We start from the raw sequence: 22,697 nt of genomic DNA, 5'->3' as shown, positions 1-22,697 counted from the left end.
TCATCTCGTATAGGCCTGTCTCGAAAAGTCCCTAAAGGGTTTGGCCACCGTTTTTTTTAAAAGGCTTTTTCGCGCACGTTATCAGAAACTAAAGCTCCGCCCCTGGTCCCAAGAACTGCTTGAATTGAAATTCTAGAATTGAACCTGTAACAGTCTTATTTCAATCAACTGTTGCCTACAACGATGAATGAAATGTATTGTAACTGAAATATAATTACATTTATGAAATGTGCCATTTTTGTCTGACATTCATTTCACACAGGCGGGGGGCTGTAACATTCCCCTCCCCACATGTGGACGCTTATACGAGGAACCATACCATAAAAACAGTTTACAAAAACAGTTTCCGATACCTCATTCACCCTTTACCACTTATGAAGCCGGCCTCATGACGATGTGATTACTAATTACTAATTACTAATCACTGATTAGTGCCACGCGGTACGAAACCAGCGAGATTACCGCTTGAAACCCATCATCCTTTTCATCATTCATCTTCATCTTTGCCTTTGATTCAGGAGGTAGAAAAGCGACATAAAGTGATACACACACACAGAGAAAGAGAAAGAGAGAGAGAGAGAAAATGTGTAGAGCAAAGTGACTTGGTGAATAAACTTTTAACATTACTTTCTCAAATGATACATAATTTGTTAATTAATCATAATGAAGTTTAATCTTTTTGAAGGAGATATTGTTAATAAGTTTTTCATTTCTAGAAAAGTTTAACTTAACCTCTTCGATTCTGGTGCTCCCTACAGGGAGAACTTCCATATTTTGCTGCTGTGTTCATCCATCATGAATCTTATTGGCAGAAATGTTTGAATTGATTATTTTTATTCCCAACGAGTTCATCACTAGATGGAAAAAAAAATTGCCTCTTGTTTCAGTTTGTTGTTCTTTTCTAGAAAAGTTTAACGTTATTTTATGTAACGAAATAGGTAACTTATTGAAATAGGTCTTTAAATAATGATAAGTACTGGTTTTCTTTAAGTTCTGCATAAGAACTCACTAAATGGTATGTGAAGCAATCGACCTGCTTTCGAAGCATTAGGTGCATTGCAGATAGTTTGACGAGACTGCCTCGTCGTCCGATCAAGAGATAAGGATATAGACATGTGCATACCACTTTGTCTGTCCGTACATCCATGGAAAATAACAAATAGGCAACAATGGATTAATCAGAGCCACTGTGGAAAGCAGAAGGTAATTTCGGAGACAACGCTATGGAACAATACTGTCCACAATACTCTTGTGCTGTTTGGCGAGGAAAGGGGCGACGCATTGTTAACGTTATGCGTACATATTTCAATTTCTCTGCCCATTTGCGAGGCGCTAGCTTAGACCACGCATACGTAACTCTTCTTCCCTTGTCCTATTTTTGTTCTGACTCTCTCCATCACACACAACGGAGCCAGCAACCGCGTGAGGCTTAAAACTGAAGTGAATACGCCGCGAATAAGGTAAGGATCGATAATTCTTCCACTCTGTGGCTAAGATTCATGACACTTGCGGTCTGCTTAGGTAAAGTGTTGGTTTCAAGAATAAAACGCAGTGGCCTACCCGTTGAGTAGAGATGGTAGGGAGGAAAGTCTCGTTCTCGTCTCGAATTGCAAGACGAGACCAGGACTTTTATTGCAAAAGTTCACTCGTGTCTTTCAAGTATTGTCAGTGCTTACCTATTGTCACATGTGACGGCTCCAGAGAGGGGGCAAGGGTAGAATACCCCCGTTGAACAGTCCGCCCCCTACAGGACATAAAAATAGATAAATAAATGCACTCTTAGCCGAAATGTGCATTATATACGATATTTGGTTGTCGACTGAATGTGACTATCTCCAAATATCCCCCTTTCTGCCTCCCCATTCATTTCTCTAGCGCCGTCACTGTAAAAACCACGGGCGTTATTAGCAAGGGGACTGAGGGTCCTCCAAGAAATAAGAAAATGTATTGTGTGTAATGTTGGGGTATTGCCCACCAGTCCCCGCAATTACTCAAAGGTAACAGCTCTAATGGTAAACACTGGTTGGGTTTTATGGGTTTATGGGTGACGCATACGTATGTATAGCGGGTTGCCCCAAAATGTTGAAATGGAAAAGTAATTGGGATCCTTGAATCGAACGCTGGAATGTAGACAACGGAAAGACATCCCCCTCCCCCTCCCCTCCTCCCTTCTGAAACTGCTACGTTTTCCAGCTGAACACAGCAGTTACGTGACGTTACATGGACTGATCTCATCGTATCCGGCTTAACATGAGGAGTTTCCCTCCTTGCCGTTACGAATCAGGCAAAACAATTGAGCATAGCTCACACCACATTCTTGTCCACGTGATTTTGCGGCAGTGTTTCCAATCTAGCCGTCGGAGAAGACTCCAACCTTGAACTGCAGTTGCATCGCTTCATGCTTCGATTGAACGTTAACTGCTCGGTGCGGTATCAAGATTCTTGCGTCTTAGTTGACGTCATTACTTCTCGTGTAACAGACGAATACGTGCTGCTGAGATGTCAACTCTTCAGTTACGTCGCGAACAGGTGAGTACACGGTACGAAGTAACCGAGTTCATTGCACACGTACAGGAACAGAAACTGTTCGGTGAGTAAATCCAGATATTCTATGGAAGAGAAAATGATACAATGACAAAAATCTGTAGGAACCACAAATGTAAGCATAAAAGAAGTAATACAATTCCAGGAGATTTGCATATCATAATGAGATTATGAAATAGAGCCGCGGTGGTGTAGTCGGTAGGGCGTCTGTCTGCCACGCGGGAGATACGGGTTCTTTTCCCGGAGTGGGTGATCGGCTCTGGGGCTCACCCAGCCTAAAGTCAATGGATGGGCGGTAAAGACGGCCGGAGCGTGATGTTGATCACATTACCTCCAAAATGGCTGAGATCGAGAACATATGGGTCCCTACCCCCCACATTGTCTAAATGTGCCTTCATGGCACTGTGCTACGATGTACGAGGGATTATGAAATTCCCAGTTGGTAAGCTCAAACCAATCTAAAGTAATACTGTTCTGCCACGTTTGTTAATGTTGCACGTTCTTGAAAATGCAAGGTTTTGACACTTCTATTTTGTTTTTCGATCATTACACAAGTACAAGATGACGAAGTGAATGAAAGGGCTCGATATTTATTACCCAGAATTCGAAATTAGGACAGCTACTTTACTATGCACCAAACTAACCTTTTTTTTACGTATATACAAGAGAAAAAGCCCCTGTCATATTCAAGAACAACTATCAGGAGTTTTATTGAGCACTAATGTATCTTCTGGGCCCTCCCCGATAGACTAGCGTCAGTACTGTTGCTTGGTAACCTGATCAAGACTTCCACCCGGTATCGAATTGACAAAATTTGTTGTTATTCCACTCCATACTTATCAAATCATTCCTGACTTGATCTACAGTTCTATGTAGGATGCAAATAACTGAAATGTGCCTTCAGCGGGGATCGAACAACGGACCCCTTATTTACAAGGTGCCAGCCTTGATTGGAAAAATCAAATTATGCGCTTTCGTAATAAATTATTATATTAATAATACAACGTTTTTAAAAACCAAGGAAAGTGATTCTGTACCTCGAACGATAAACCCCTATATTTTCACACCGAGGAAACGTTATGCTTGGTGCCTATATACCAGGCGGTAGATAGAACATTCATACATATGGAAATTTCGTTATGGAAGATACTGATATCTTCTATCCTCGAACTGAGGAAGTTGTCTTGCTTCGCTTTCGCTGGAAGGGAGAGACTGAGGAAGAAAGAAAGAGAGAGAGAGAGAGTTGAGTGGTGTTTTGAGTCCACTTTATGCACATTAAAGCTAATCGGTACTGGGCCTACAGTTTAAAGTGGGATCCGAACCACTATGTTACTCCACCGTGTATCGAATCCGGGATCCCTTGATTACAAGGCGGCGACGATACCACTACGCCATCAGGGAGGAGAGAGAGTTTGAGAAATAGAAGAGAAGTGAAAAGAAGAGAAGGTAAGAAACAGAACAGAAAAAAGGCAATAGAGGAGAAGAAAAATATGAAAAGAGAAGAGGAAAGGTGTAAAGGAAAGATAATAGAAAGGAAGAGAAGAGAGAAGGGAAGGGAAAATATAAGAATAGAAAATAAAAGAGAAGAGAAGATAAATCAACATAAACTGGAAAGATGTTTCAGGTCGAATCTGCCTTCTGTATGTTCAAATCCTGTATCGGTAATTTCATTGCAGGATTATTAGTCGGTCAGTCAACACGTTCGCTGATCGAGGGTGTTGAATTAGGCCCAGATTTACATGTGGTTATGTATTCTCGGGGAGAACAACAACGTGAGACCATCTATAAACATGTACATAAAGCCACGTTGTGTCACGTGTTTAGTTATTTCTTTTGTCTTGCGTCACGTTAGAATTTCCTCGTGTTCCAGCCATTTTCATAGCTATTTAACCCTTCTCCCAGTCAAGAACTCTTTGTAGATAGGTCTGTAGCTGCAGCCCCCTCTAAATCCAAGCCTAGTTTCACCTGATCGGCAAACGATGTCTTACGTCATAACTAATTGCGACGATAAGGGTGGGTGATAATTGGATGAAAGTGATGAAGGCTTACTCATCCCCTTCCCACGTCGTGACTCTAACCCGGCAACTTCGATGCGAGATCGATTATCAATCGATCATTTAATTGATTGATTGATAGATATCGTTTATTTTACTTGGCTTCCTCGGCCAATTTTTGCTAATCGCGAAGAAGATGATGACACATGATGGAATGAAATTACTGATAGGACAATCACGTGTACCACAGAGGATTATACTGGAGGTAAGTCCCGAAGCCAGAGCCTCGTTACTCTGCAATATGCAGTCCTGGGTGTACAACGCGGAAGGGAGGTTGACTATCGATTGTTTTTTTGTTTTTTTTCAGAACTGTCACTCTTTTCACCAGGGTGCGAAATCGTCGAAGACTGGTAGGTGAGGAGGATCTTATATTAATAATAATAATATATTGTTGTAGGTGTAGATCCGTTAATGGTCTCTTGAAGGAGTGAAAAAGAGATTGATTGATTTGGTTTCTTTTACTGCCAGATACCCAGTGGAGGCACATGGTGGTTCGGATCCACTTTAAACTGTAGGTCCAGTCCCGATTAGCTTTACTGTGCATACAGTGGACTTAAGACACCAATTCAATCAATCAATTTACTGCCACGTTTGACTAATCGCGAAGATGATGATAGGATGAAATTGATCAAAGGAGTAACAAACAACACCCATGCCCCGGCCGGGATTCGAACCCGATATTCTGGCGTCGCAGAGCGCTGTGATAACCACTCTTCCACGGAGACCGGCAAGTGAAACATTCACCGAAGCAAACTAATAAAGTATATTTGAAGTCAAAATCAATTGTTTATCTTTGTTGTTGCAACATCCTCCCTCTGCGAAATTTTTTGGTGGGGGGAATTTTTAGAACAAGATCGTTGATGGGGGGAATCCCCCTGTTCTCCCCAGGGTTTCGCACCTGTCTCACACCACTTAGCACACTCGGCTTCCATACTAGAATCTTCACTAGTTGCAGGTCGGGACGGGTCCTTCCCAATGGGGTAGCAATCGTTTGTCAGATGGAGACTGCATGTCTCGCTCATTTCCCTTCAAGATGGAAATTCATGGTTGCTACTAGCGGTCGATAAATGCCCAAGAACAGTGGCACTGTTTGTAGGATGGAATCCATGCGTAAAACCGCAGCGGCAGCTGCTATCCACCCTCTCTCCTCCTACGCGCTGAATTCTTCCTCAACCCACTGTCTCCGTCTCTCTCTTGTCCGCTAACGCTCTCTCTCGCACAGTGCACCTCTCCCCGCTACCCGGTCAGATCCGCGACGTCATAACTACGGCGTCACAACGGTGACGTCGCGGTAGGCACCCTCCAATGCCGGCGCGGGACGGAGATAGCCGCGCCGCCGATTGGCCGCCGAGTAACGATCTCGCTACAACCATCCACGTCTGTGACGTCACAGAACTCTGACGTCACTCGTGCCTCGTATCGGAGTTTATAGGCTATGGTCTCGAAGCCTTCGCCGGCAGTTGAATGGTGGATCGTGACGTGCTAGGGGGTTAGCATCGTAAGCAAGGTGGCATATACACAGGATCACACCGGCACACGGACGGTCGTGTGGACTGCAAGATAAATTTTCGACCCCCTATGAGGTTCTCGTGGGGTGACACTTTGGTCGTGCTGGATCGCAGACTTACGGACTCGATACCTGAAGACAACGGACACACAGCCTGCAAACCAGGGAGTCCCCAAGACAGCGAACGGGAGTCCCCACCGTCTTTCGTGGTACTACAAGAGACTTCAAACAGTTCAGGTGGGTGTGTGACAGTGTTTAGTTGGTGTTTGTAGACTGTTGTTGTACCCTCATTTAAAAAGAGATTGGAACCTTAATTTCTCGTGGATTTCTTTTTGCAAAAATCAAAGATTGTGTCTCGATTGTGATTGTGTTGGTCGGGAGCTACCAGTGACGGATCGAGGTTACGTGAACGAGATTGGCCACTTCAGTGTACTAACCGCGACGGTGCCAAAACACAGGAAGCATCATCATGCACCACACAAGGAAATGCGAACTCTTCATCCGCCAGTGAACAGACCAACAGGACGAGCTGAATACTATATCAACGCACCATTAAAGGCACACGTGTTCTGTAAGTGTTCTTTTTATATACATACATAGAAAATAATACGGTGGACGGGGTAGCCGTGTCAGAAATACCGTAAGGAACGTCAAAAGTTACCAGTACGAGTTTTTTTTTGTAATTAGTATAATTAGTGAAGTGATTCGGCTCTAAAAAAATCGCCAGTGTTAATTATAGTGAGGATGGTCAGGTCACCTAACCTCCTCCCGTCAGTATGTTTATTTTTTGCCGGAAATTTCATACTCCCAGAACAATCGGGGGTTGTCCTCAAAGTCTGTGCCAATCCCGTGCTCGATTGACGTAAAACGCGTTCCAAGTCGGGAGGCTGTGGACGCACGTGGTCCTTGGCTGCCGTCCCAAAAATCTGGCGGCAAGTCACAAGGTGGTCCCATGACCGGTTCGACCAGACGAATTGGGTAACAGGCACGTGGTTTTGCCTCCAGAATTAAACACCGGAAGATAAATATAAGGGAAAACGGCCACGGCGGGGCCCATTATAGCAGAAGCCTTCTATGTTGACCATGCCCTCGCATTCCCGCAGCCACGCGCTCCGCACCAGATGAGCGCGGATCGTAATCCGCTGACGTCAGCAACCAGTGACGTCACATTTGCGTCATTGCCGTGCGTGACGCCACCAGTCCGCAATTGATTTCGTGCTAGTTCCGATGACGCAACGGAAACAGCCGGAAACATCCCAGTAAAGGCGCGGCTCGTCTGCTTCTTCACCCTCGAGGCAAGGACCGATACTCGCTGTTTTTATGCTCCATTTCGGCATGTGCCGGTCTCCCTTGAAGCCGAGAGATACGTCTTTTCTGCACGTTCACCCCACGGAAGGGTTGAAGACGAGGAAACGTGCGTTCGGGACGGTTTTAAATTTATGCCCGTAACTGAGGAGACGGTCCCCAGAAACGTTTGACGTCATCATTACGTGCAGGGCTCGCGCGCACCGCGACAGGTGGCGAGGGAGAAGGAGGCTTGTGGGAACGTTTAGCAGACACACAGCGGCACATGACCAGCTTTAGCTCTCGGCAAATAAACACTGGTATTCTGAAGGAAAACATAGACTGGTGTAAATCCAACTCTCGCCGGCCATACGCTCCAGAAGGTGTGCTGAAAACCTTTGATCTGTTAGCGACCGTGGCGTTCCATACACCCAAGAGAGATAAATTCGGTGCAGGGCGTACAGTAACTTATTTATTTTGCCCAACTTCACAACTCTCATACAACCCAATTATTTAACGAAAAGGAATTTGTAGGTGATCTAATCAAGATTTGCAATGCTTCTGTATGCGCTGCTTACATTCTTTACGTAGAAATAACTGATTCATATCTTCATCTCTATCAGTCATTTTCGTGTCACTCTCCCGTACGATAAACACACCTTACTCAAAATTAGTAAGATTGTTGACTGTCTTAACATTGTTGTTTTCCATTGTCTTTTAATGAAATTTTGTAATTGTATTAAAATCTCACCACAGCGCATCTAGAAGCGGTTGACGTGGCCGTAAAACGATTTCGTGGTAGTCAATCGATTCTGCTAAGAATTCCAAGAGCCACAAAAGTTTTCAAAAGAAATTTCCCATAATGCACTGAAAGGCTACATGTTTGAGGAGTGTTCATTGAAACTGAAGGCAATTGTCCAAAACCAGTATTAGCCTTTGTTAATTTCACGAATACTGCATTCAGCATACATAATGTCAAACTAATGTTAGTATTTAAATATGACCGGAATAACATGTAGAGGGAGAGGTGATAGGATAGATACAGTGAATTGAATGCATCCAAGCACAACATGGTGCTGTTTTGACCATGCATATCTGCGACTGCGGGCGTGGAAGTCCTTGTACAGACTCGTAATGGCCAATCCTTCAAATCTTCACGGTTCGTGTGCCATTTCTTTCATCAATGTAACCATGAAGAAGGGTGTGAAGGAGTAGAGTCTCCAAAGGGAGGGTTGGTGGCCCACTCTTGACCCAGTATTATTATTATTATTATTAAAAAGAACGCCAAAGGCAGCAAAAGATGGCAAAATGAGGGCTGACTACTAAAAAAGTACACAGTGCCCTCCCTTTCGAAAATCTTGGGCATGCCACTGGTGTGAAGAGAATAAGTAATGACGTATGTTTAGGGAGAACACCAGCTCCGTGTATTTTGTTCCAGAATAATGTTAATACAGTATGCAATTTCAATTCATGATAATCGAACATTCCTATAAGTAAGGGCTTCTAATAAACAAACATATATGGGTAAAGTAGGATTTTATAGCATTTATTGAACACCTCGTGCCATACCATCGGCTATAAAGTCGTCATTTAGACGAAATATGATGATAAACACGAAGACAAGTGAATGCCATTGGCATTAAAGTAGGTGTCAACCAAGTGAAAAGTCATTTACTCGAGTTATTGTTTGAAATGATCAAGAATGTACTTTACACATTCCTAATTTCGATGATTACTAAATTTAAAGGAAACACATTTTCGTTGATATTCAAACAGCCTCAATTACTGTGGTTATCAACAATTGCATGTAACAATGGAATGCTTCGCCCCTGACAAAAGTTGAAGCATTATTATTATAAACCGTGTCCTTTTCCCAACCTGATAAGTATGAGTATGAGAAGTTAGACCTTAAAAGAATTTGACGAACGACCCAGTGGTGCATGCTTCTCTGTTTAATGGTGCAACAGCTCTACTGCTTCTCACTGGAATAGAGAATGTTAAGATTTAAAATACAAGTTGTTTAGTCTTTTATTTACAGTACCTATGTCCATACAATATTTTAATCGTAAGGAGCATAAACATGCAACAAATATATTGTGGACAAAACTGAATTCTACCTTAAATATGACATGCTACCCTTTAACACTAGCCTAAAGCATCTTGAATTAAATCTACTTCACATGCCAACATTATTTGTTTTTGTTTCTTTAAAAAAAAAACATTGAATATTGCTTCTTACGTTCGATGTAGTTTCTTAGTGAATAATTATTACTACTATATCTGTTGACTACTTGACACTTCTCTGTAGAATTATCGACGAGTTCTTTTCTCGGCTTTAGAATCTCAGTTCCACGTAGTTCGAACTTCCTCCACCAGGGCGCAGCACGACTCAGGCCTGGTTGTTGTGTCTGGGATGCGTTAGCGGCAGACAGAAAAGAAAAGTGTTACATAGTTAGGAATCCCGCTTTCTCTTTTGCATTCCCTTCAGAATGGAAGGAGAGGAAGGGGGGGGGGCGAATGAGACAGCATGGCACACACCCGCCTGTTTACATCATATATATTCGGTCCTCTTTTTCCACCAAGAGTCACAAGTTTTTCTCTCTCCGTTTGTTTTGTGCTAGAAAGTTATGAAACCCATTCCCATCCACCTCCTTTAAAGTACCGTTGCGGTTGACTTGGAGGTAGAAATGCCGGACGTAAAACAGCAAAGAAACATATTGAATTCCAAATATTCTTACTGTCAGACCTCAATTAATCGATTATTTTCTGTATAAGTTTTTATATTTAACATGTCCCGTTTGCTATGAAACAAGCTCGACTGCTGTTATAATAGACGCCATTATTCATGAAATAAAACACTACCAACATTGTACTTGTCAACTTGCTTCCATAACACTACCAACATTGTACTTGTCAACTTGCTTCCATACTCTTCCTCTATGCCTGAACTTCATAGTATTATCTTCAAGTAGATGTTAGCTGTATTACTTAATGTTAGAATATTAATTATTATTAACATATTTTTCTTCTTGAACATTTTGTCGTTCGGTTTACCCATGATCGATTTTGTTTATCTAATAATTCTTTCCCCTTCCAAGGTATTTACTAGCTTCCTTCAGTTTCATACCACTGGTTGTTCTCATATCATGGTTATATTATTCCCTTCTATCTTCATATCCGGTTTCGAATCTTGCCCCTTCGTAAATTTCATCATTCATGATTCAGTCATTCTCATCGTCGCGATTAGCTATAGAGATACATAAAACCTCTCTTTTCCTGCACATTGCAACATGCCATTGAGGTTCATATAATTTTAAATTTTGAGCAGCACACAATTATGCTCACGGTCGGTCGTTGTGAATGTGATGTGATAAGCACCATGCTCCGGGCGCTTTCACCCCCTCCGCCCTCAAAGTTATTCGCAAGTACTCATTTCCTTAGAGGCTGGGGGTAACTTATGCAGAGGCATAAATACGATGTCAATTAAGACAAATGAGTTATCTTTATTGTTGAAAAATTGCCATTTTATTCATTTATGTACAATTATGATTTGTACAAAAATTGAAGATCCACATTACCAATATAATCTTGAGTGTGTCCAGGGGAACGAATGCAATACATATTAGGTTGTTATGGAAATAAACCGACAGTGATATTCTCTACTTAATACCTGTTGACTAATTTTTCTTCTGAACAAATTCGCAATGATGGTTTGGGCTGATATTGTACTGTTTCAAGTGCCCAGTCTTGGATTCAAAGCCAGAATCTGCAGTTTCATAAAAGTTGCCAAGGTACTCTTGTACCAATTAGTCATTTGAAAATATATTAATCTGAACCGGATGTTTGATTCCGATAATGGACGAAGGTGTAAAATAATAGTTCATTCTGCAGTGTTAGAATATGTAAAGGAACAACTATCAAAAACGCACCCTAAGTCCGCCCATGGCGTGGTGCTAACGCTGCCACCCTGTAATCAAGGTGTCCCTATAGTTAAAACCCCAGTGTAGGCACATATTGGCCTGATTAGCCTATCTACGCATAAAGTTAACGAACAAGCAAGACCGATTTTACATACACCAGACTCAGGCATTCTAAGGATGCATCAACTTTATATAGATATGAATCGTCCAACTAAACTTAAATGCGTGTGGCACAGTTACCATATGCAAACATTTCCATACTTTATCCCTTTGCAATTACTTATTTAAAAAGAACAAGAAAAAAAATATATTTTGATGTATTCTAAATCTTTTCGTTTAAACCGCAACGCCACTAGAACTTAACTAAAGTTTATTTTAAAAAAGAAAGCGCCATCTGTACCTAGTTCTGCTTCCTGAAGGCACGTGCAAGCTAAAAATCGTGGATCGAGATGGTGTGATTAGCACCATCGCTGTGCATACCTTTACTTCCCTTTGCCAATTCTAATAGGTCTAACAACCTTCTTAACAATCCCAGAGCTTCTGGTACAGTAAAGATTGGTGGGAAATAGAAGCCGAATTAGAAATAATTCAAATTCAATTACAGTGAAAGATCCTGTCCCCTATAAGGTGGCACGTGTATGAACGATGCTGAGTCACATAAGACGTACAATTAATTGTAGTGGAGAAAGGAAGCGGACAATTTGTCGCAACAAAAGATACATTACCTACATGGGCGCCTGCAAGAGGTCAAGTTTGTTTCAGGAGGAAAAATCGTCTACTTAATACCTTCTCCCTTTAATTTGTAAAGAGAGGTTACTTTCGTAGCATCCCTGGCTGTAATGCATTAGTAACTTCGGAGCGAGTCTTTACTTCAGAATCCATCAATCAGCAAGCGAGCCGCTGACGTCATCTCAACCCAGGGCCTATCGCTAGCGTTCTTGCTTACGTTTTAGTCTGTTCATAGGCTCGCTAGCTAGCTAGAATCGTGCAGTGGGCTGGAGATGTAAGGACTATCTCGATTCTGTTTTTCCTTTCCCTTATCATCTTTCTAACTTTCCCCCTTCTTATCTCATTCTTAGTATCTCTCCGTTCGTGTTTACATCCTATTCTCTAAATCATTTATGATTCTAACTTTTCCTTTCCGTTTCTGTTTTCATTGTGAGCGTTCCTTCATTAATTTCATCATATTTTTCTCATTCTCATCGTTGCGATTAGCCAAAAGTGACAAAAAGCGACGCAAAATCAAAAAGTCAAAGCAAATCTATAGTCCTGCCCGTTTTCTCTTGTATTTTCTTCTTATTCTCTCTCTTCTCTCTCTCTTTCCTACTCTCTCTGTTCTTTACGTCTCAGTCTTTCTCACTTCTGAACCTCCTTTTTTAAGTCCTATTCCATTCTCCCATTCTCTGTCTGTCGCATCTTTCATGCTACTTTTCTCTCTGTTTTAAAATATATTGTTCATGATGAAAACCTTAACGTGACGTCAGTATATAAACTTCAGAACACTCTTTTCAATTTTACCCTCTTTTAAAAATTTTCTACGGGCGCCAAGACATAGATACAATTTGTAGATAGATATCGAGGGTATATCCCCAATCAGGGTTTAAATACAATTTCAAAAGATATGTTTAATTTTATGTTAGCCTTTTTCTAGACTCAATGGACAAGCTCTATCTCGACAGAAAATCTGAACGATATATCGATAATAATATAGACTTTAGGAACATGCTTGAAATGTATGTAAATGTTTTAAAGTGCTATTTTGCTTTGTAACATAGCACTGTTTCCTGCAGTTTGGGTAGATATATTCAGTTGCATGTGGTATACGGAAGGTCAATCCAATTGTATTGTAGAATAGATCTTATGGGTGCAAGTTGAAGCATGCTTTCTGGCTGACAAATGAGTTTGCGATTTCTCTTTTCCCGCGTGTTTCGTTGAAAAGTAAATAACTTTTCCCCCCGTTCCCGCCAAAAGCTTCCGCTAGACAGGCGGGGTCAGCGATACGAGGAACTCCGCTCGCCCTCAAGCAGTGGGGCTGGTCCGACACTCGCCCTGCTCTCCACCAATCCCGTTCCACGTAATGGTATTGCCGAGTCGAGACACATGGTGGAGGTTGCAATGCTATCTATAGTCTGTCTCTTCACAGCTTGTTATTTCATACGACCCACATTGCAAGGTAAGCATCGTTTAGAAGACACTGGTCTGAAACATAACTTGGCATATCTACATAACATTTCACCAGGTTTCTTCCTCACCCTCACCCCCCCCCTCTACGTTCATCCACGATTTGATAGTACTACTGACGTCATGTGAGCCCACACATTCTTTTCAAATTATGTGCCCGTATGTAACCTCATGAAACAGGATGATAATGTTTTTTCTAGTTTTTTGTTACTGTACTAAAAAGCCGTCTTTGTACATCATTATCCTATTTAATACTTAAACTGAAGAACATTTGTTTACGTTATGATACTAGTTCAAATTTGCTTGTTTATTATTTTTTTTAAATGTTACTATCCATACTTTAAGATTTAGTGTTTAGTTTTCGTACTGTTTATATTTTATGTGCTTTCCATTTTCATTTTAAAAGTTATTGTTGATATTTCCATGTGTGTATTTTCTTTTCTAAGTTATGTGTGGTAGGAAATAATTTATGTACTGTAACATAGTATTTTATTTTAACACTTAAAGAGCATTGGAACAGTGTTTGTGCAAATCTTTTCACCATATTTCAAATCTTTAAAATAAGAGAAGCGGGTTCAAGATTTGATATATTTATGTTAAATTGTGTCATATTGTGTGGTTCTTTTTATGCCTCCTCAAGGACATCGTAGGCATCGGATTATTTGATTTAGAAGAGTTAAACAAAATATTCATTTTTACCAGAGGTCATTGACCTCAGGAAAAGGTCATTGATCTTACATGCCGAAAGCCTCCCAAGTCGCGATTGTTAACATACTTTTGCAAGGCCCATTAAATTCTCAAGAAGATGTAAGTATCGTTTGTCATGAAGTCGTTCAGTCTTGGGGAACCAGTATGAACATTTAGGCTATAGCTATAGTATAAATAGAAACATTTCCTCTGAAATTACAGTTCTTAAAATTACCATTGTGTGATGGTGCAGTTAGTTTTGTTTTCTGTCCCACTTTTGAAGGTTATTACGTAGTGGGAATAATAAATTACAAACACAAACACACACACACACACACACATGTAATTTATTTTTATTTTGCTTGTGTCACATCTGGAATCTCTACTATTCACTAAATACAAATACAATATTTTTTTACCAGGAAGAATGAACAATGGTTTAGATACGAAAGTTATTGTAATACGAGAGCTAACATTTACATAATTGATTCACACAGTTCAGATTTAAATTTAACCCTTGAATCAAATGTTCTAACCAGTAGAAAACGCAATAACACTACCTTAGTTTAATATTTTGTTAAAGAAGCGAGGAACATCTGTTTGCGACGGTATACTCTAGAATGAAAGTATGACAGGGAAAGTGTCAGTATTTTGAAATGCTAATAATAACTCTGAATGCATAGGTGGTAGGGTGTACGTACAATCATATATGCAAGTAAACTAACAATTAATGGAATTTCAATTTCACACTATTGTATGCTTTGCATATTGTCGTATTTTTCTTATCCGCCCTGTAGCAATTTTGTAAGCTATGAAACATATTGCGGATAAAATACATAAAGTGACACTATATGTAATCAGATTAACGTTAACATTTTTCGAGATTGGACCAATATTTGGAAATTAACTTGACTTGAGCTGGATACATCATATTGAACGACACCACGTAGTGATAGAACAAGTTGTAATAATATATAATAATAATGTCATACTTGTACTTAAACTATTTCGCTTTAAAATTCCCCATTTTTCGTTAGTTGTTATAAAATTTTTTTTGATAATTTGAAACTAATAAATGCATTTCCATACAATAGATTTTGTTTCTACACTTGCCGCCACGGTATATAATTACTTTGGATATTGTATTAGCATGGTGTAGCACAGTGAGATTTCATCAAACAACACAACACATAAAAAGTTATTCACAGGTTAATGAGAACCACGGTTAACATGTCAACTTATTTTGCAATGCGTAATCTTATACTTCATGAACTCATATTGCTTTGGAGTAAACAGTTTTATCTCACATGCTTCTGAATTTCCGTGCAGAGCTTATATCAGTGGTTTCCAACTTCAAAAGGTCTGAGTGCCAAAATTATATCTAGCAGTTGACTGGCGGGCCGCATTTTTTTTTTTTTTTTTTTTTTTGAGGGGGATTAAAAATTACAAAAATTGTAAGTACTGAACTGCAAATATGTAGTACTTTCGCATGACCTAATTTTCTAAAATGCGGCAATAAGAACAATGGAATCACAAATCAAAATTGTATAATTACAATTTATTTCACAAAAAACAAAACAAAAAAAACAATACTTATGGATGAATTGAAAGAAATGAAAAACAGACCATACAAATGAGAATCCTTCATAGTAAGTGTTCAATGTGAAAATTGAGGCCGATAAGCTTCTCTTATTAAAGTTGGAATATCCGCTTCAATATCTGTATTTGAAAGTCTCAGAAGGTGAAGCAGTGAAGAATCTGCCAGTCGGCTTCTGTTGCGGTTCTTGATGAACTTAATTGAAGAACAAACACTTTCAAACGTTCATTCCGCATAGCGAAGGGGTTGAAATGCATGGTGTGAAAATAAAATAATAAAATACATAAAATTAATGTATTTTGCAAACTGGCTTCGCGGGCCGCAAAAGAAGGCATCGCGGGCCGCCAGTTGGAAACACCTGGCTTATATCATCTCTTTGAAGTTTTTTTAAAGTTAATATTCTGCTGCTATCTTTTACTGCCATGTAAGCACAGGTTAAAGAATTATTGTAGTATCAGTTGTCTTTTTTAGATTTAAAGTACTGTACTGTCCTTTGTTAACTGTTCTTTTAAGCCATATTAAGGCGTTATAAATGAAGTTTTTGCTACAACTCAATCCCTCGCTAGTGAACTGGCGATTGTCACTTAAAGTGACCAAAAAGTTAAATTATAAAATTAACAAAGTAAATATAATACTAATTTATAACTTCGGCCATTGAGACAATAGAGAGTATTGTTTAAAAAAAGTAATGCCACAAAGAATTACAAGAGTATACTTTGTGCATTCTTATGACAATTTTAGTCACTTTGCTGCTTCTGTATGTTTACCGAAATGAAATGGATGACACGAAAATATACGTTTGTGACTTAGCAGGGATTCGAACCGTGGATTGGAACTTCCCAGCGTTACGCTAACACCAGCCGCGGCGATAAAGCTCCCTTCCAACAATTAATTAATACCTCAATCATTAAAAAACCTTTGTTCTAACAGTTGGTAATTTTATAAGCGAACATTTAAATTATATAAATTTTTCAATTGATGAAGTTCACAAGTTATGATACTCGGTTTACATAGGGCCCCTTATCTCCGCCACTGGCCAACTTAATTTTCAGTGGTATACGAAACACCCAATATCCCTGATTATATCATTAAGGCATCGTGGAGACCCAAGTTAGACATAGGTACAATGGTTCAAATTTGATGTTTCACTTTTTCAAGCGATAAGTATTCAAATTCATTGATGAAGATGGTCTGAGGTTAGCTTACTATGTAATTGTTGTTAATGTACAGTTGTTACATTATTTTCCCACATAGTTTATGTCTTCACACCCTCTCCCCTCTTTGCTAGTCTCTTTAATACGTAACTCTGTAAGCTGAAAAAGAGGGTGGTGGAAAAAGATGCGTCGGTTGTGGCGATCGAAATGTTACTCATCTTTTTTTTATATTCTTCAATCTGGCCTAAGCGGAAAATAAAAATACAGTAACAACCAGTCAAAAATTCATTGTTGTTCGAAACGGAAGGGGGAGGGACCTCCCCCACCCCCCTCCAACCCTCCACAAGCTAATCTTGCTCCGCCTAATTCGGTTCTGGTCCATAAGCCACGCCGAGCTGAACACAAAGGAACCGCTGGAGTGCAGGAGCTTTCATTATGGCCCCCGACAATATTGAATTCCTCGGCTCGAAATACCACTGATGTAATACAGAGGGGCCTCGTGCCCCCGTGGGACAGCTTTGGTACGGCTATAAATTTGGCACTCGTTCCATCTTTTGCGTTCATTCTTGGTCCGGTGTCATCCCGATTGTTGTCGACGTCTCTACCACGTGGCTCAAAGGCCTCTGCGAGGTTCTAGGATTCGGACGAGTTTTGCCGTTCCTCGTCTGGTAGAAGTGCGTTGTGTAATTAGAGTCGACTGTGCTGTGTCTATTTTCCTCTAGGAATGCTAACTACACCAGAAAGCGGTTAGTATTGTTGTTGTCCTCCATTGCAAACGTTCCTTAATTGTTGTCATTATTTTTCTTCCATTGATTGATTTGGTATTATCGCGAAGATGTCAGTGAATGGATGGAGTTCTGGTTAGTTTTTGTATACAAAGTAACTATAAGCAAATTCAACAACTAAGTTAGAGGAGGTTGACATCATCTATAAAGCAAATCGAAAAAAAAAAAAATAGCCAGCCTCCGTGACGGAGTGGTTAGCACAGCGCGCTACGATGCAAGGGGTCCCGGGTTGGTTCGATTTCATATTTAACATTTCTGTTATTTGGAGTCGTTTTTCTGCCATTTTTGGCTACTTCTGACGGTGAGGATAAGTGATGATGTGAAATTGATGAAGGGACACTCACAAAGAACACCCATGTCCAAGTCGGGATTCGAACCCAGAACCTTCGTGGTGGAGTGGTTATCACAGCGCACTACGGCGCCAGGGTTCCTGGGTTCGAATCACGACCTGGGCATGGGTGTTCTTTGCAAGTGTCCCTTCATCAGTTTCATCTTATCACTCATCCTCATCCTCAACGAAAATTGGAAGGAAAGCGACGCTAAATAATATAAATTTTAAAAGATCAAATCGAACCAATTCGGGACCTCTGGCATCGTAGCGCGCTGTGCTGACCACTCCGTCACGGAGGCTTTTCCTTCGATTTGCTTTATAGAGGATGTCAAGATCCTCTAACTTAGAAGTTGTTGTTGTGTTTGTTCCTAGTAAAGTCTACTTTATGAACAAAACTTAACCTGTACTCCATATATTCACTGTAAAAAGTGCGGTGCAAGAGAGTTGCTTACATTTGATGCAACAGAAACACTCTTTTGGGTGCGAATGTGAAATTGGCATCGTTCTGCACTATCCTTGGTGTCTTGTTACGTCACTGAACTGTTAAACAACACCAAGTATAACTCTCTAATAGGCTTGTGGTGCACTAGTTACGGTTGCTAATAAGCAAACGATAGCAACTCGGTGCGATAGCGTGTGAAAGCTAGGAGTTGAATCCGGAACCCCTTGGTGTCAAGGCGAAGCTAGTTTTTGCCTCTTCTCTGCGTGTTTTCTGTTCATTTCTTCTTTTCTATGCGCGATTCATTTTGTCTCGGGATTGAATTAATTTTACATGTAAGTGCCTACTTTTATCTGTTTCTCTGATCTGGCATCACTGCAGCAACCTTCAAGAACTATTATGCAACTCAGACGCGATCCTGCAGAATTATTATTACCTTTTTTGCGCTTCTTGTTTTAATAATTCGCCCATTACCTTCATGAGAAGCAGTGTAAGGTCGTGATATCAGCGGGGTAAGATCACGCGCACGAAAATATGTGCCTATAGTCTGTATATAACCAAAGCATTGCTTGCGGTAAGTTCTAAAATATAGGCGCCGTAAAGAATTCTCGAGTGAGTGTATTGACTAACGCTGTCGCCTTGTAATCAAGGTCGTCCTGTGTTCGGGTGGAGGGACATTGCTTATGATTTGGTTTCCACTAGTATAAAATGGACTTTAAAAAAAACTGCTTTTACTTATAGCCTATTTTAAATAATTTTTAGTGGTTGGATTGAGGCGGCTCCGTTTGCTGTGATAACAATTCGAAATGCTTTTGTAGTCAAGATATCATGCCAAATGGTTTATAGTGACATTGCCCTCGTTTGAGCGTTTTTTAAAGGCGCTTCATCATACATTTTCTAACACTACATTTCAAGAGACACTCTTCTCTCGTCTTCAGATGAACGAATTTATATTTCCCGGTGGTGGGAGATTGAACCTGCACGGAGAAAAATAGTTTGTAACAGCCATAAAATAGTTTCTCGTTAAGAAATATCCAACAAATGATTCTTCGCAAGAACGAAATTATTTTTAGTGATCGTGCATTATTTACTTAGATTTATCAAAAATTTAGTTAACGCTACAATTTTTTTATTTTGTTTACAGTTACTACAAATATTAACTTAACAAATTTGAGCCGCAATAGCTCAGTCGTTATCGAGCTCCGTGGCGGAGTGTTTAGCATAACGCGCTACGACGCCAGGGGTTCCGGTTAAGACATTGATGTTTGTGTATCCTAAAATGCGAAAACCGATAATTGTGTAAAACTGGGAAACGGGGGAAGCTACCTTATATCTATATATATAAAGGTCGTTAGTACGTCTGACTACCATGCGAGAAACCCGGGTTCAATCCCCGGAGGAGGAGAACCGGGATTTTTACCACCTGTTCAAGCGGTTCCAGCGCTCATATAAAGGGGGTAGGTACCTGGAGGAAACTCTGGGGAAAGGGGGGGGTTAATGACGGCCAGGATCTTGGTGCTGATCACATTACCCCCACATTTGGCCCTGCGGGGCCCTAACTCCACACCCCCTATACGCCTTCATGGCGTGGTGCAAAACACAGGGGTAGGGGGCACTTTACTTTTCTTTTTTACTTTTATACAAATCTTAACCAAACGTGTTTATTGTTAATTCAAACAAGTCCATTTGTGTGTGTGTTCGGCGGGACCGTGCATTTTAGTATAATTCCTTTGTGCTAACCAAATGCAAAGGAGGACATGTTGGTGTCAAACTGAGGACTAAAAGTGGTAAACGTTGTAAGTGCCAAAAGCGAAAGTGTTGGGAAATCGCATCGTTCCGCACATCAGCCCGTAAGAACGTGCACACTAGTGATCTTGTTGCTAGCAGTCAGGCAAATATTGGTCAACAAGAGGCAATGATTCGAGACGTAAGATTTGAAATGCAATTGCATTGTTACATTAATATAATTGTATGCTGTAACAGAAGCTATTTAAAATGTACATGATTCGTTATTCATTTTTTTAATGACTGTTTCCTCCCCTTTCTCCGCGCAGCTCAAGAGGTTCCAAAGGAGGTGACGAGCTCTTCTGACCTAAGTTTGACCAGAGCTGGTGGCGTAGCACCGTTCACTGTCTCTTCAAGTATGCTTCTGCTTCAAACCCAGGTAAGTGTACTTAACATGTGTCCGAGTGAATGTGCCGTTCATTGATTACTTAACTGCGTACATCTTGATTTAAAAAAAACATGTTTACTATTCCGCTTATACTGCAGTCTGGCTTTTGGAGCTGTCTGCTTACTGTGGCTCATGATTTATTCCATCTTCTGTTACTTAGCAGTGCACTAAAGTGGTCATAGGTGGATAAAGCTCAGGGGGTGACAACACCCCTTGCTAAGTTACTCCTTTAGTTCAGCTTGCTAGTATCTGCTCATTGCAAGAACGATTTGATTTGATTTCTTATTTACCAATGCTTTTCTTCCACTTGTGGTTAATCGCGACGATGAGGATGATTGATGATATGATGAAATTGATGAAGGGACACTCGCAAAGAACACTCATGCCTAGGCCGGGATTCGAACCCGGGACTCCTGGCGTCGACACTGCAAGAATGAAATCAATGTAAATAAAACACATGGCTCGTGCAAAGGTATATAGTTGCTTTCCTATTGGTAATTTCTTAACTCAGCTTGTCCATAGTTTAATGCCGTAGGTGTAATATTCATAAAATATAACACCTTTGGACGAAATAAAATATCTCCCTTCTATTTTTCTTTGCCCTTGAACCGTACTCAGTAAATTTAGGTGATGCCACTGCGGAATGATAATTTGTGCACATTTCTAAAAATACCATTATTCAGGAGAAATATCTATAAAGTGGAAGGATATACCATAATGTTCTACATATATATAGAAAAATAGTATTTGTAGATGGTATATGTTTATTTATTGACTTTTTGTTAGTGTATTGCACGTCTTTCTGATCTATTTTTAAATTTATATGTTCAGCTAGAAGATACAAAGTTTAAATTGATTGCATTTTAAGGGTTACGTAATTAATGGACGGCTTATTATAGAAATTTAATATCTACATATTACTAATATTGACACTTGTTTTTATCTGTGCTTCTTAATTTTGCTAAACATGAAAAAACTCACCATCATTAAAATAAAGTATTTTGGTAAAACATGCCATTGTAATATTTAAATGACTTCAAGATCGGCAGAAAAATACAACGTGCACTTGTTCCTTGTATTATCATGCTAGACCAGTTATGTAACGTACTTTCTCTGATAACAAATAACAGCCAATCATGCTTCTTCCGTGCCACACAGTAATCAGTGTTATGTACTGAACGATTCCAAAGAGCTGTCAATTCCTATTGGATATTTAACCGAAGATATCTGCAAAGAAGGTTCGTTCAGGTTAAGTTGGCAAATAACTATCATTGACTTACGGGTGCTAATAATAAAGTTTTAATAGGTATAGCCTACATAAAACTAACAAGTTAATTACATTTTAGCGAGGGCTAAATTCATTTCTAGTACCAAGTCTGGATTTCTAACAATCAGTCAAACACACACGCACATACATATGTGTGTGAGTGTGTGTATTTCAAGTTTTTATTTGACACTTCTTTCCTAATGTGTCATAACAAGATATAGACTATTCCATTAAATTAGCTATTATTCGCTTATATTTTTGCTTTTTTCTTCCGTTGGTATTATTTATGTGCGCGAATATTACACAATTTCTAGATATTAAAATGAAGTCACCTACCTTAATTTTTCAAAATTGTTATATTACACCGAGTCTTAACTATTCCTAACACATAACTCTCTGACATCAACTACGTTATACATAAGATTTCTAACGTAGGTTATTCAATTATTTATTATTTTATCCATTGTTACAGGAGATTGTATGTTCCGTAACAAAAATGTGGTAATTGTTTGCAAAGTTTATCTGTACGCATACGTATTGCTTTTCAAGTAATATATAATTTAGAAAGCAGTGAAATTATTCAAGCTAATAATGTAGGGGAAATGCACATGGGATATATTCAATGTTATCGACCTACATTCTTGTACATGCAAGAAAAATCCAATCTGTTACAAGTTACAATGCCGTTGGATGTGTTCAACAATCATGCCCATTCTTGCATCAACACATCAAGTCTATATATTAAAAAAATAAGTAGAATCCACGCATTTTGTC

The 22,697-nt window shown here is 39.9% G+C and overlaps 1 protein-coding gene across 5 annotated transcripts in view; it reads left to right on the top strand.

The window, feature by feature from the left end:
• Nucleotides 1–2,533: 2,533 nt before the first annotated feature.
• LOC146000507 (putative nuclear hormone receptor HR38) overlaps nucleotides 2,534–22,697 on the top strand; it is a 45,789-nt gene continuing 25,625 nt past the window's right edge. For 3 of the 5 annotated variants that reach the window (XM_083138260.1, XM_083138252.1, XM_083138243.1), the window contains exons 1-2: nucleotides 6,071–6,342; nucleotides 20,538–20,647. In XM_083138260.1, the coding sequence (XP_082994386.1) occupies nucleotides 6,177–6,342; nucleotides 20,538–20,647 (276 nt within the window). In that variant the 5' untranslated portion in view covers nucleotides 6,071–6,176. Of the gene's footprint in view, nucleotides 2,591–6,070; nucleotides 6,677–20,537; nucleotides 20,648–22,697 lie in introns of those variants that run through there. The other 2 variants (XM_083138276.1, XM_083138269.1) reach the window with 2 other exon arrangements.

The sequence above is a fragment of the Lepisma saccharinum genome, chromosome 1 (genome assembly GCF_977018435.1).
Source record: "Lepisma saccharinum chromosome 1, izLepSacc3.1, whole genome shotgun sequence".
NCBI classification, from domain to species: Eukaryota; Metazoa; Arthropoda; class Insecta; order Zygentoma; family Lepismatidae; genus Lepisma; species Lepisma saccharinum.
This window is presented reverse-complemented; position numbering and strand designations above follow the sequence as displayed.